The sequence below is a fragment of the Tinamus guttatus genome, unplaced genomic scaffold (assembly GCF_059628265.1).
Source record: "Tinamus guttatus ecotype Peru unplaced genomic scaffold, ASM5962826v1 Tinamus_guttatus_pri_ptg000213l, whole genome shotgun sequence".
NCBI classification, from domain to species: Eukaryota; Metazoa; Chordata; class Aves; order Tinamiformes; family Tinamidae; genus Tinamus; species Tinamus guttatus.
The window spans coordinates 10,052,030-10,066,169 of record NW_028288747.1 but is presented as its reverse complement, the minus strand read 5'-3'; the positions used below and the strand labels follow the sequence as shown (position 1 = coordinate 10,066,169).

At 35.2% G+C, this 14,140-nt stretch overlaps 1 protein-coding gene across 1 annotated transcript in view; it reads right to left on the bottom strand.

Annotated features, from left to right (window-relative positions):
- The window catches only part of CORIN (corin, serine peptidase), a 114,200-nt gene that overhangs the window by 47,424 nt on the left and 52,636 nt on the right, over nt 1-14,140 (bottom strand). Inside the window, exon 6 of the mRNA XM_088524720.1 lies at nt 4,749-4,862. Within this exon, the coding sequence (XP_088380846.1) occupies nt 4,749-4,862 (114 nt within the window). The remainder of the gene's footprint in view (nt 1-4,748; nt 4,863-14,140) is intronic.

Sequence of the window (14,140 nt, the reverse complement as noted above, 5' to 3'; positions counted from 1 at the left end):
TAATTCTTTAATCTGATATACCACTTAGTAGAAAAGACAGTAAGGGATCTTAAGAGATAGTTTTGGAAGTCTGTAAGGTTCTACGAATGTCAGCTTTAGAATCTGCATGTTAATCATTTCTTGCCCTTCTCCCACAAAAATATTTATGCTTTTCACTAGTTTCACATCTTCTTACAAAGTCCAAGCAGAATTCACAGCACAATGCTAAGAACAGTGCTTCAGGATATGAAATAATATAATAATGCTGTTATGAGTTTTGTAGGTTCATTAGCTTAAAAAAAAGCAAAAGGCATGAAAAGAGTAAATACCAAGAACCCAAAACTAAATGAAAATATGTAAGTTAGTTTCCTGTAAGTAGAACAATAGTCAGCTGAGAATAAAACTTGAAACATGATTTGTTTTGAATCTGTAACAGCATGAAGTACTCTGGCAACATCCTGTCCTCCTTGATCAGTTTGCAACTTTGTCAGCTTCTCTGCTTCTATTGCTCTCCATGAAAATGAAAAAAATCTGGCTTTTCCGACAGTGCTTCCTCTGGATAAGTTCACTGTTTCATTTCTATCCATGCCCCAATTTGTACTTACATTCATATCTCAATAACTGCAGCAGTAACACTGGGAGTATGGCAGCTTGCTGGCCCACACAGACAGAGTAAATAAAAAAATACAGACTTCATGCAAGAAAACATAATTCACTTGGAATTAGTAAATAGAAAAAAAAAAAAGAATGTGTAAAAGCATCAAAATAAACAGCAGAAGAGTCAAAGGAATACCATACAGAAATTGCCACAGAGCACTGTGCACGTGACTTGTACAAATGATTCAGCAGTAAGATGATGAAGAACAATATGAATTAAAGATCAAGACCATTGCTGGAAACACACAAAGAAAGCAGGGGGAAAAAAAAAAAAAAAAAGAGATCCTCAGAAAAAAAATCACAAAAAATGTCCCCTTCCAAAGAGCGTAAAAATGCCAGTGAAGAAGAACCCAAGACATTACAAGCACTCAAAACCCAGGGTTCCTCCTCCTACCTGTTATACACAGGAGAACCTGCCCAGAGCACTTGTGCACACACAAACTGGTGCTTTAAAAATAGGAGGGTGAGAGAATGAAATCCATGAGAACAAGTGAGTGAAATCAATTCTGTTTAGCATGAGTATTGCCTTACAGCTCTGTGAAGCCTCCTATTAAGTCTCCCGCTATTTTCTTACAGAAACTTTGACTAATTTGAACGATTTTATTTTCAAACAAAATCTAAAGTTAAATCATTTATATCAGTTAATAATACATAAGGTCCAAAATCTTACTGAAATTATTTACCAGCAAATTCTCTTTCTGCCCATTCCCTTATTAGGAAATGATCAAGTAATCAGGCTTAGATCACAAATAAAAAAAATCTTTGAATCTAAATGCCAACATTTGCAAAGCAAACTTACAGAAACAGTTTTCCAACAGTTTTCCAAACTGTTATTATAAAATTATACATCTCTTTTTAGTCCCTTTAGCATCCAATTACATTGGCAAGCTTCAGTCTTTTGAATTTAAATCAATCAAATACTTTCCTGAAATTCTAAGTGCTAATTCCTGGACATACTGAGGAGTTGATTTTATTAACATATATCAAATCAAGCCAAATGAACTACTGTGACTGCAGCACACTTTACAGCTGAGAAAAATCCATCTCCCAGAAAAAGAAAAAAATGGTCAGCATTAATTGTTGTTATCTCTGAGAAATCTACTTGCTTGCAAGCTGATCCAATCTTAGTTACAGGGTGTATGAAGAACAGGAGGCAGAGCAAGAACTGAGCAAGGAATGAGCCTGAAACACATCAGAGACTGAAACGATGCTGGAAAGAGCAGGGAACGGACACGTACTCTGGGCTCTGCTGTGACAGGGAAAGAAATCTCTTAATGGTACCCAAACGCCATGCAGAATTTACTGAGAAAAAAGAAGTTCCTGAGCTGATAGAAACCAATTCTAGAATGAAGGACCCAACTTTCACGGCCACAGCCAGCAAAAATGGATTTGTTTATAAATCCTTTTTATTTCCATTCTGTCTTACCAAGTTGCTTTCAGTTTTCTGATTTAAAGAGTTAATTATTACTGTTTATATTCTAATAAATGTTGGCCTTTGAATGTAAGAGCCCTTTGGGAAGCAACTGTAATGAAAAAGACCAGACATTCATACAACAGCTCTGATGGACTTAAGGTCTCCTCACAACCAGATAGATTGTGAGGAGCCTTCCCAGGGCTGCACCGGAGCTTCCAGGTAATTTTTGCTGCTGAACAAATCTAGTGCTACAGAAGTTTGCTTGGTAGAAGAAAAAATCCAAAGAGTTTTCTCCATCTGTGTTCCCCAAACTCCTTGCTTACTTTACTGATGCAGCCAAAATAGCCATTTATCTAAGTCAAATCTGTTACTATTGTTTCATTTTCTCTGTACCCCCCAACAACAACAACAAATTAAAATAAATTTAATTCTAAATAAAACTTCTGTAGAACCAAATACAGCTTGAACTCAATAAATGAATAGATTTTCCACATGTTTTTCTGGGTCCTATTAAACTGGAAAGCTATGCATGTGTAAGCACTACCAGTCAGAATTTAGTTTATAAGAAATAGAACAAGACAAAAGGAATGAAAATTTGATCTTCTTTCTCAGGTACCACAAAGAAATTGCTAAATATTTAATGACTAAGTGGTAAATATCAACTATTTTCATCATTAAGAAAATCCCACTTACAGTACAAATTACTTCTCAAGTGTTTTGCATGTAAAGCATGAACTGAAATGCTTTGTCAAAATGCTTTGTCAAATGCTTAGAATGAATCTAAGACAAGACTTACTTATTTGTAGTATATACATTGAACCATTTAGAATTATTCTAAGATTTTAAAAATTAATCATTTACTAAATTTAATTATAGGTTAATTTTAAAAATAAAAATTTAATTTATCATTGATGAACCCTACAAGAAAAAGGAAAGGTCTTCAAACTACGCATGTACTTACAATTTCTATATATTGGTTGGGTTTGAAGCAAATATTTTAGGGTTAAAAGTTACTTCTGTCATGGAAGTTAATTCTGAATGGACCTTTAAAAGTGTGTTTAACTTAAACTAGGAATAAAGCACTGCCATGCATACCTCATAATTTTAGGGTTATTGCTTGGCAATAAAAATAACTGCTGTAAGTTAACAGTTGTCCTGAGTATCTTAATGGTGTATTTTCATTCCTTAATAGATTTTGGTAAAAATGTTCCTGTAACTGTAGCGCCCAAAGAATATGGGGGAGCAAGGATTGCAGGAGAGACTGCATCTTTTATCAGACAAGCTTTCAGGCAGACAAGGCCTCCTTCAGGTTTGCTACTTCTGTTCTATAATTTAAAAAGGCCTTATCTGACAAAAATTTATCTTCTTTCCTCAGTTCTCAGTTGGTGATCTAACAAAAGATATCCATTGCTTCTAAACCTTGTGTCTTTTAAAGGTAATCTTAACTCATTAAGTTTATAATGCCTGTTGTTTCAAGACATGTAACTTTTTTTTCCTTATACTACTATATCTTTGCCTATTTCTAATGGAACTTGAGCACCAAAGTCCCACAGGCATTTCTGAAATTTTTAGGCTACCTTAAAACAGAATTTAAACCTGACAGGAAAAACTCAAAAGATAAAAATTTACAAAACTTGTTACATAAAGGGAAATAGACTATTAAGGTAAAAGCATTCTGTAATCTCGCTTATATTGAGACGAGGAAGAAATCACATCCACCATTTTTTCCTTAGAGAATCCCAGAGAAAATCTGTCATCAACATTCTCAAAAATGAGTGAGTCTTGGAACACCCTGGAGATGTGGGCTCTTCAATCATTAATGAGAAAGAAATCTTCTGAGGGGAGTCTCAACTGCACAGATTGGAATTCAATGCAAGGACTTACATCTTCCAATATGGACAGCACTATATTGTGGCATCACGTTATACTATAGTTCCTACTTACTCCACGTTCCTCATTTTTCTTCTATCTTCTATCTTTTCATTGTTTTCGAACTGCTCATTTGATCAGTTTTCTTAAAGGCAGTACTAGCCCTATGATGTTCTTGTTAGAAAAGAAAAACACATTGGAGATACAAACCATAGTGGAGAATGAACTAACACATTAAGCATTCACACCTATATTTCTTTTCTACGGCATCCTATTCTGATATTTAAATAGACCTCATGCAGGTTGAGGCCAAAACTGTGTAAGCAGATGGTTTTGCATGTGCTGTAGAATCAATGCCGAGGACTATAAGAAAGATGCACTGAGAAGTTTCCAACTGACTGTTTCCTAGCAGAAGTGCCATTTTTTGCTTATTACCGATCATAAAGATCGGTAGATCTCTAGAGGTCCCTTCCAACCCTAAGCATTCTATGATTCTATGATTCATTCTATGATAAAAAAAAGGAAACCTATCCCAAAATAATTCTCATCTCCATATCATTCCACGTAGAAATCACAGCAGTTGAATTACTAGTGAAATTTGCTTATCTGCTTCCAAGCATAAACTTTCAAAGATCTGAACACATTCTGTGGTCAGATTGAGCAAAGCTAAACTTACTCGCTCATAACTCAGAAAGAGTTCACTAGTTCATATATGCAAATACCATACAAAGCTCCTATGTTGTTCCAATATCCTTCTTTAGTTTTTAGGCCTCTCTGACTGGACTCAGCATGTTCTACAACTGAGCACCACAGGGCTTAAGAAACTTACTGCAATGGACCTCATCGCTCCAGTCATCGCAGTCGTTGTAGCCGTTGCACTGCAGCTTCCCCGGGATGCAGATGCCACTCGCGCACAGGAAGCTCTCCTCTCCTCCACACAGTGCTGGCAAAGAGGAGAAAAAAATAAACAAGCAAACATATGCTAGGCTGTTCAGAGAGAAAGTAAATAAAAGGAAAGGAAAGATAATTTGTACAATGAGTCTTAATTGATAGATTTTTTGATCTGATTGTTGATTTAAGCAACAAACCCCAAATCAATCAAACTCAAGCACATTCCCACTGGCATTTTTAGCTAGCTTTGGTTATTTAACAATTAAGTGTCTAAGTTCAGTTTGTCAGTAAGGTTCAATATACCACTACGGTAAAGAGGAAGCACCTCTACAGAGCAACTCTTAAACACTGACCTTAGGATGTGATTAAACATGCTTTTTCTTTCCATTATATAGATATTTTGGATTAAATACCGAACTAAAGTAACAACAGATTAATTCTTGCAACCTATGTTTATAAGAAATGGAACATAGGAATGAACCTATGTGTTCAACCACAAGATCATAAGGTTGAGATTGAACAGTCATAATATAGACATTTCCTAACAGGGAAGTTTCCCCAAACATTCTTATAACTCCCAAAGCATTAAGAAAAGCTACATTATTGCTATTCTATATATGGGGAATAGAGAGAAAAAAAATAGGGCTTTGGAAGTCCCACTGGGGATGCCATGATAATCAGAGAGCGAGAACTCAAAATCATCTACAACCCAAGCACTTCGAGAGGGTTAAAATAGGGAGATACAGATCACTATTAAACTCGTTTTCATCTTAGCACAAGAAATAGAGGCCAAAATTCCAACCTCTGCTTTTAAAAACTTTTGGCTGAGACAATCCTTATGAAACATACAGATACCATTAGATAGCGACATAAAGCAAAGATGTCAAGAAAAAAATAGATGGGCTTGCAAGGCAAAGATAAAAATATTCTGTTCAATATTTTTTTAAAGCTACAAATAATAATAATGATAATTGGCAAAACTAAGCAAATGGAAAGTTTCACCTTCAGTAAAAAAATCAGTCCCCCAAAATTCCTTGATTTTAACCACACATATATTAAATGAGAAATAGCTTTTAAGAAGCTGGGGAAAAAATGGCATTTTTTCAAAGTAAAAATTATTGAAAATAATAGCGTGTGACAACAGTAAATTCAAACAATGAAATCTCATGAAAGGTCACCATTCTCTCAATAAAAATACTTTTGTAATTCAGCTTTGTATTTAACTGCCAAGAACAATAAAGACTGTAGCCTTCAATCTTACAATTTTACACGTGCCTAGAAGAATGAAAATATAAAAGTAAAACAAAATGGAAAGAAAAGTGAGGCTGATGAAATCTGGATACATGCTGATGAAATCTGGAAGCATGCAGATATGATTTCAGGATATAAAAGATGAAAGGAAAAAAGGAATGAGAAAAATGAGCTAATAAATACCAACTCTCCATACTATTGCATCATTTGAAATCTTTTTTATGTGGTTGCTTCTGTTTCGCAAAAATTCTAGAATTCATTATTCATTGATGTTTATTTTTATCATAAAACAAAATTTAATGGAAATTTTTTCTTAAAATTTCATATATATGCCTCTAGTCTAGATTTTAAAGTGCTTTACAATGGAAGATAGCTAGTGTTATGCCCTTTGTAAAATAAAAAATACACGAAAAGCCAAAGCATAGGTGTTTGAAGTGATTTATCCACTGACAAACAAGGAAAATAGACGCACAATTCAAAGTGGTTTATAGAAGCCTCTTGCTGAAAATCTAAACCCAGCTCAAAAAAAAAAAATTAGATTATATCGCTGCTCTGTCATAGTTTTCTTGCTTATTTGTTATCACTAAAGCATTCCTAGTGAGCCTGATTCTCCTTTGAAGTTCATGGAAGTGGTTCTTAAAATCAAATGTTTTTGTGTTGGGATAACAGGCGATTTCAAATGGCACACATTTTTAAACATTGCTTAGGAGAAGACAGACTTTTAGATTCTTAGAAAAAACTCTTATGCATCCTTTCAAATGACATTGTGACCTAAACTATATTTTCAGGGAAGCACAATGTTACAGAGATCTGCAAATGCTTTTCTTCTCTTTCAGTTGCATTTGATTTCTTTCTTTACTTTAAAAAGAAAACAAATAAATGAAATAAATTCTTAAAACTCTTTTTCCTTTGAATATATGGCATGGAGAAGATTTCTGTTCCCTGTACTATACCTTTAATGCTTTGTCCAGATCAGTTTTGTCACATGTCACAAGAGTGAGCTTCTCATACTTCCTTTGGGATCAGTTTTTATATCATCTCACTGGCAGGATATTTTCCCTGAAATTTAGCTCAAATAACTCCCTTTCTAAAATTAAACAGTTTGTCCTTGCTATAACTCACTCTCACTTCTCTCCATTTCCAGGAGTTGTAGTTAAAAGCTGTTGTTTATGACATATCTTCCCCAATATCATTATCAATAAACTCATATAAAACAGCTTACTTAATTTCCTAATCTCCTCTGAAGTCTTATTTATTTTTGAAGCATCTAATGCTATGGCATCATTCGAGAAGCATTCTAACTACCAAAAAAAAATCAACAACTACCTTCTGCATTATATACTGAACAAGGAATTTAATCAAGCATACAGTCTGTCCATGTAACAAAGATTTGGAAAGAGACAGTGAAAACAAAATGAAATTTCTGTGAAATTGTAAGGCAATAATTATAGAACTTAAGTTCTACTCAAAAGTTCCTAAAGGTTTTCAGTTTGTAGGAAGAGTGATAACTTTTGACAATAAGTTTTAAAACTCTTCCTTTCAATATTCAGTGTCAACAGGAGTGCAAGACCATCAGAACCAGCCCAATTCATTTTGGTAGCTAAATGATACTTTCTAATTCTCGCCCTTCTTGTCCTTCAACATAACATTTTAACTACAGAAACTTAGTTACTATTACATACTGAAGGTCTTCAAAGCTCCATCAGACTCAAATGCAAGGCTCTAAGGCACTTTATAAAAACTGTGATTCAGTTGCAGTAACTTGTAGAAGTCTCTACTACTACATGTACAAAACCAGGTGATTCATTAAAAAAAATTCAAATCCTTTTTTTGTAATACTTACATCCATGTATAAAGCTTTTATACAAGTAGATTTCTAGAGTGTCAGAGAAAGGCATAAGGAATTTCTTATAATTTTGACTGTTATAATTTACTAATACTAGTAAAGGCTTTTTCCTAAAATCTCTTCTATCTTCCAGTTTATAAAACATCTTCTATTGTTTTGCCATTCAAGGGCAGACAGAAATTTCTTTAAAAAACTCATTATTTCCTCTAGTAAAATTGAACTTCATGGCATGCCTTTTTTAGTCCTACTAGCTTGACTTGATTTTTCATTAGGAAGAAAATTTAGCTCCTCAGAAAGTAAGACATGCTGATTTATAAGGCACTGTGAAAACCATATTAAGACGACCTATATCAACTCAAGATGTTCGTAAGGAAACAACCACTGTTTTATGGTTTTCAAAGATAAAGGCTCTCTATCCAGTTCTGTCACAAACTTTCATTACTTTGGACAACTCAGCTAACCTATGCCTCAGCTCTTTACCTACAAAAAAAAGAGAAAATAGACTTCTCTGTTTTCTCAGGCTCTTTTATCTTTGGAAGTCATTAGGCTTGGTACTATAAAGTACTATAAAGTTAACACTGCAGTAAGCCTTAAGAACTTATCTTCACCCTGATAAATTGACATTCCGGGTCTCCCAGAGGGAGTTAAACATATTTTCAGTTAGGAAGATATCGCTCCCAGAGGAACATTACTCTGTGTAAGATGACCAAAAGGAAAAATTAAAAGATCATCATCAAATGGAAACAAGATTTTTTTTTTGAGATAGAACAAAACCATTTAACATTGCCAGCAATGAATGACACATTTTAGAAGATCTCAACAAGCAGTCTAAAATAGAATATTACACCTGTAAAACATGCCCTTGAGACTAAAGAAGGAGCCTTTAGTAAGTCTACAAAAAATATCATTTCCAGTCATGGTCAGTCTTTCCACATAGCAATGTGATACTCCTTCTCCACAGCTTTGCAAGCCTCTATGTGCATGGTGGATGCTGAGATGCACCACTGAGCACCGGACATGCCTAAACACGCACAATGTGTTTCTCAAAGATGACAAATAGCTCCAGCTCACAATGTCTGAAAGCGCAATTAATTATCCAGATTTTCAATTTTATTTCTGCTCCTAGCATAACTCTCCTTCCTATTACCATATGGCAACAGACATACATACAAACACACATGCTCTCACTCAGTGCCTCTACTTTTACTCTTAATTTTTCACAGAAGTGGATTTTTTTTTTCAACATAGATGCATGCTTTCCATACATCTATTACAATTGCTATTCCAATGCCTGGAATATTAATTTATTATCCCCAAGAAAAAGAGCAATTCTAGATTTAATCAACTGACACTCTTGTATGAAACATGTGCTTATAATAGAGAGTTACATAAATAATTTCAAAATCTTTTCTGTATCATTCCCAGGTGCACTCTTGACTTGGGCAGCACATGATCTAGATTTTCCAATAAAAATATTATTTCCTAATTGTGTAATGGGGTCGTGGATGCTGCAGGTAACAATATACAGGGTTTTTTTTTTTTTTTTCCTACAACCAGAAACTTCTAACTTGCACTTCTATTTAACTTCCTGCTTCTTAACAAAAGAAAACACAACTAGATCAAAAGAACCTTCTTGATGTTCACCTATCTGTGCAATCAGCCCAAGTCTTAAGTTGCAGACAGAACAACAGGAACAGACTTTTACCTTCTATGTGACAGGTCAATATGAACTGGGAGAAGAAAGGCAGAAGGTAAGATAGACATTTATCTGCCTGTTTTTCCTAGACAGACGTAAAGAGTCAGGAGTTCCACACTCATTTTTGGACTGTGGACAAAAGAATGCTCAAGCACTTAAAGATCATTCCAAATGTCTCCCCTCCTAATACATCTCTACTCTACTCTGCTCCCAACCATTCTGATTCCACTCTCAATTCACTTCTCCATTTCTTCTCTTACCTAAAGTGAGCGCTTATTTGTCCTGTGTGCTATCTGTAAATAATACGAATAATGAAATCACTGTTTCTTCCTCTCAGTTTTAGCACCCAGCAGCAATCAAAAGGAATTACAAGAAAAATGATCTCACCTTTTGGAGTCTTCTAATTGGACATGACTGTACATGTTGGTGCGAACAGTGCAGTGATTAAGGCAGGAGAGCACACGTGATGTGCTGTGAACACCTCCAGTGAATGTACTTGCTGCTCTCCACCAAGCTTGAGCAGCCTAACAATTTGACCATGTCTCCACAGATTAGATTTTAATGGAAGTTATAAAAGCCTTGTCTTACATACAGAAACAAACACTTTTGATGAATTTCAATATCTGATCTAAAACCTAGAGGAGTTAGATATCTGCTGGGAAATGTTAGTTATTTGTACCTGTGTTGACAAGTCACACCTTTATTAACTTTAGCGTGCAAAAATACATACATTTGAAGTCCTAAAGAAATGGGAAGAAATTCTGTCTGATAGAAAAACAATTTGCTAGTGCCTTTTCCCAGACCGCTTGATAGGAAGATTTACAGTTTGGAAAACTTCCAAAATCCCTAAGCAAACACCACTGGTGGCAAAAAGTGTTCTATTTTACCTGCACCTGGTGTACTATCAAAAATGTCTCTGAAATGACAAGATCATTTATGTGCTGTACTTCCCAGCTCGAATACACAAATCTTATCTATTGAGGATTAGGCCTTTAGAGCCCTGGAAAGCTGCAGACAGCACAGACCGAAGGAAAAAATAGTGCATTACAACCCTCAAAATTGACTTCTGGTTGCATTTCTGGGTATAGCAATTGACAAATTTCAGAGATTTCACACTGCATACGAAAAGTGATGATCATTTTTTCCAAAATGAAGATGAAATAATATGTATTGTCTATGCCTTTGCAAGAACTATAAGCTATCAAGTAAAACTGCCTTTAAAGTAAACCAAAGGCCGTATTCTTCAAAGAATGCATAGGTAGGGTATGAAATGTTGCAATACAAAACTACAGATGCTAAAATGTACACAGATTCATGAAATAAACAGGAAAATAATAGAAGAAAAACCTAGAGTGGGTCACAAGGTGCATAAAATTTCTTGAATCTCAAAATGATGGAAAACTGGGGGAACAATTTGAAAAACCATTACCACATATTTTTGTCCTGTTCTTCTATTCTTCTCTATGCATCTGATTTGGGCAGCTTTTGAAGACAGCGTTGCAACCTAGATGGAGTTTTGGTCTGACTTAATACTGCCATTCTTACATTCACAATAGCACAGTGGGACCCAGAGGAATCCCTGTATTCTCTTGCCCACAGATTTTCATCACCTGCTCCCTATATCCTACGTACCCTGGGGTATGGTATATGCATCTTGTAACTGTCAGCTATAGAAAAATTCAGCAATAGGATCATGACCACAGATTTACAGAAGCTGCCTCCCAAGACACTGTCCATTTCTCGGTTTCCTTAGGATGCAAAACCCTGTGGGAGAAGAACACAAAGTCCTCTCGCTTCCATTCATTTAAAGTAATGTAAAAAGGCACATGGGAGACTCCAAGTTGGAAAATAAACAGGCAATGAGTAGGAAGAGGCAGAGAGAAATGCTGAGGGAGCAGCGAAGGAGCAAAAAAGAAATCAAAGGACAAAATTAAACATGGTATTTACTGGAAGTAATGAATAAATGCTCAAGGGAAACAGTTCCCTTAACAGTGAATGTTTCCTTGCATGACACACCACAAGCCTGAAAAATATTTAATCTCTCTCAAAAAAGCATTTTTCTACCACTATTTTTACAACTGAATAGTATCAGTATTTCGTATATACATAACACCTCTGTCTTCTTTTCACTGCATTTAATGAACACAAAGGAACAAAAAAAGACAGTATTTTCCTGATTTTAAAAGATTTTTCTAATTAAGTTCTGTATTGGATGTATATAACTAGCCTCTCAATATCCACTGAAAAAGAGATACTGCCTCTGTGTTTCTGTTTTCTGAATTCATACCGCTGCCCTGGAAGATAAATCTGACACCACGGGAGGAAGTGCCAGAGTAATTTCTATCCATGTTTAATGCAAGGAATAAACAAAGGCATCGTATTGGTTCACCATATGTTTTGTTAGGAAAAATAGTCCTTTTCTGGTACGCATTGTATTCATTCTCTTGAATCTTTTCTGTATTATTTGCTCTAGGGCAGCTTACATAGGACAAGGCAATATACAAGAAGAGCCACTAGAAGATAATTTGAATGAATGAGTTGAATTAGTGCAAAACTTGAAGCTAAATCTGAGTAAAGGGATGATGTTATATCAGAGAAACAAATTCTAATGCTGAGGTTTATAGTTGTAGCATTAAGGCTTCTATCAACTATTTGTTTTTACAGTACCATAAAGTGGCATGCATAAAAAAATGTGACCTTTGTTAGACTTGCTAATGCAGAACACCAATTAAATGCACCTTGTACAGATTAAAATGGGCTAAGAGCTCCTGTGGTGTCACCTTCAAATGGATTAAAGAGTTCACTCCAATTATTCATGCATTTAGCTCTTTCACTCCCCTGAACATTGCAGGGCATAAATCAACATGTATAATAATTAATTTCTGTGTTTTTGACAAAGAGGCAGATTATCCAGAGCATCAGTACCCATTCTCCCACTCAGCAATCACTGTAACTTTATCTAACCAGAAAAATTTAATTAAAAGATTGTACCAGTCAAAAAACTGCTGCAATAACCAGTGGGTTAAAAGTTCACCGATTTTTTTCTACATTGCAGATAAAAGAGTTACAGGCGTTACTTAAAATTTTACAGCCACTTCAGTAAAATGAAAAAGTGAACATTGTCTGTCAGTTCTGAACTGTCTCTTACATAGATTTCATTGTGAAAAGTGCAAAAGCATCAATATTCACTACTATTTTTGAAAGCGTTTTAGGGTCCAGATTTATTAAAAAATGATTGCAGTGCTTTCCTAAGAACTCCACTTCAATGTAAGCCAGCTCACCGTGTTGCTTCACTTCTCATTCACAGTACTGTTATTTTTTCCCCACTGCTTAATAACATTAGGTGTAGGCTGGTCAAAGCAAGTAGAATAACAGAGATTCACAGAGACAGTTAAAAGAAAGAAAAACAAAGCTGAGATATTTCTGTGAGTGGGGAGATGCCCAGCAGTCCCCAGGAATGCTTCTGAGACTTTCTTCCACAAAAACACAATTATTGGATTCATGTGGAATGTATGAATGAATCAGTGAGAGCACTTGCCCCTTACTCCCTTACTTGCTCACTGCACATCTGCGAAACTAGTTCAAATATTTATTTTCAAGCATCAACAACTGGATTCCTAAAGCTTGCATGTTCATAGTAGTTAATTTTTTCAACTATTGGATATCCACTGTAGAGACAAAAGAATAAAGACTCAGAAAGGTATCTGCCAGAATAATTTTTATGAGCTTAATAATAGAGGAAACAGTGCTATGTTATTTCATTTTCAGCGACATTTTTCCTTCCACTTCTTAGTGAACAGGAATATGAGCAGTGAACAGCAATATCAGCAGTTCCTAACTAATAAACACACATCAGGAAAGCTGATAATTGTCCCTGAAATAAATGCTCTGAATTCTAACTGGAAAATCAGTCAAAGCTTGGAAACTCATGTATCATTCAAAGTCTTTTTGGAGGAAAGGTAATTTTCAATTAAATAAATGCACAGTAAGATGAAAAACATCATGGGAAAAATTGTTTTGGACTTAATTATACTTCACTGAAACAAGCAGGTACATCAGCCACACCTTGTTATTATAAGGATAATAAATACATGGATCAACTAAATCCCCACAGAAGAAATTCATCCTCACACAAAAACAAGGTATTTGCAAGACATATGTAGGTAAGGAGGGTTTCACTGCATGCAGCCTGGAGGTATTAGTCCCCAAGGAAAACTGCAGAGCTGAGACATAAGTAGCATACATTGCCAAGGGCACACCCTGGGAATTTCCAGGAATTTAGCCCCAAGAGAGCCTTGAAAAATGCTTTGACTGAGCATTAGGCAGGAAGGGATGAGAACAACAAACCAAGTCCTGCTGTTTTAATTCTGCTGCATTCAGATAAATAATTTTAAATATACAAATTGAAAAAAAAATCCAACTCCAACATAAACTTCTTTCTGTATGAAAAATAACCTGGGGATCCTTGACTTTTTTTTGCAGTCAAAAAGGTATAGCATTAAAACTATTCCTTTAAGCAAAAGAAGTCAAAACATTC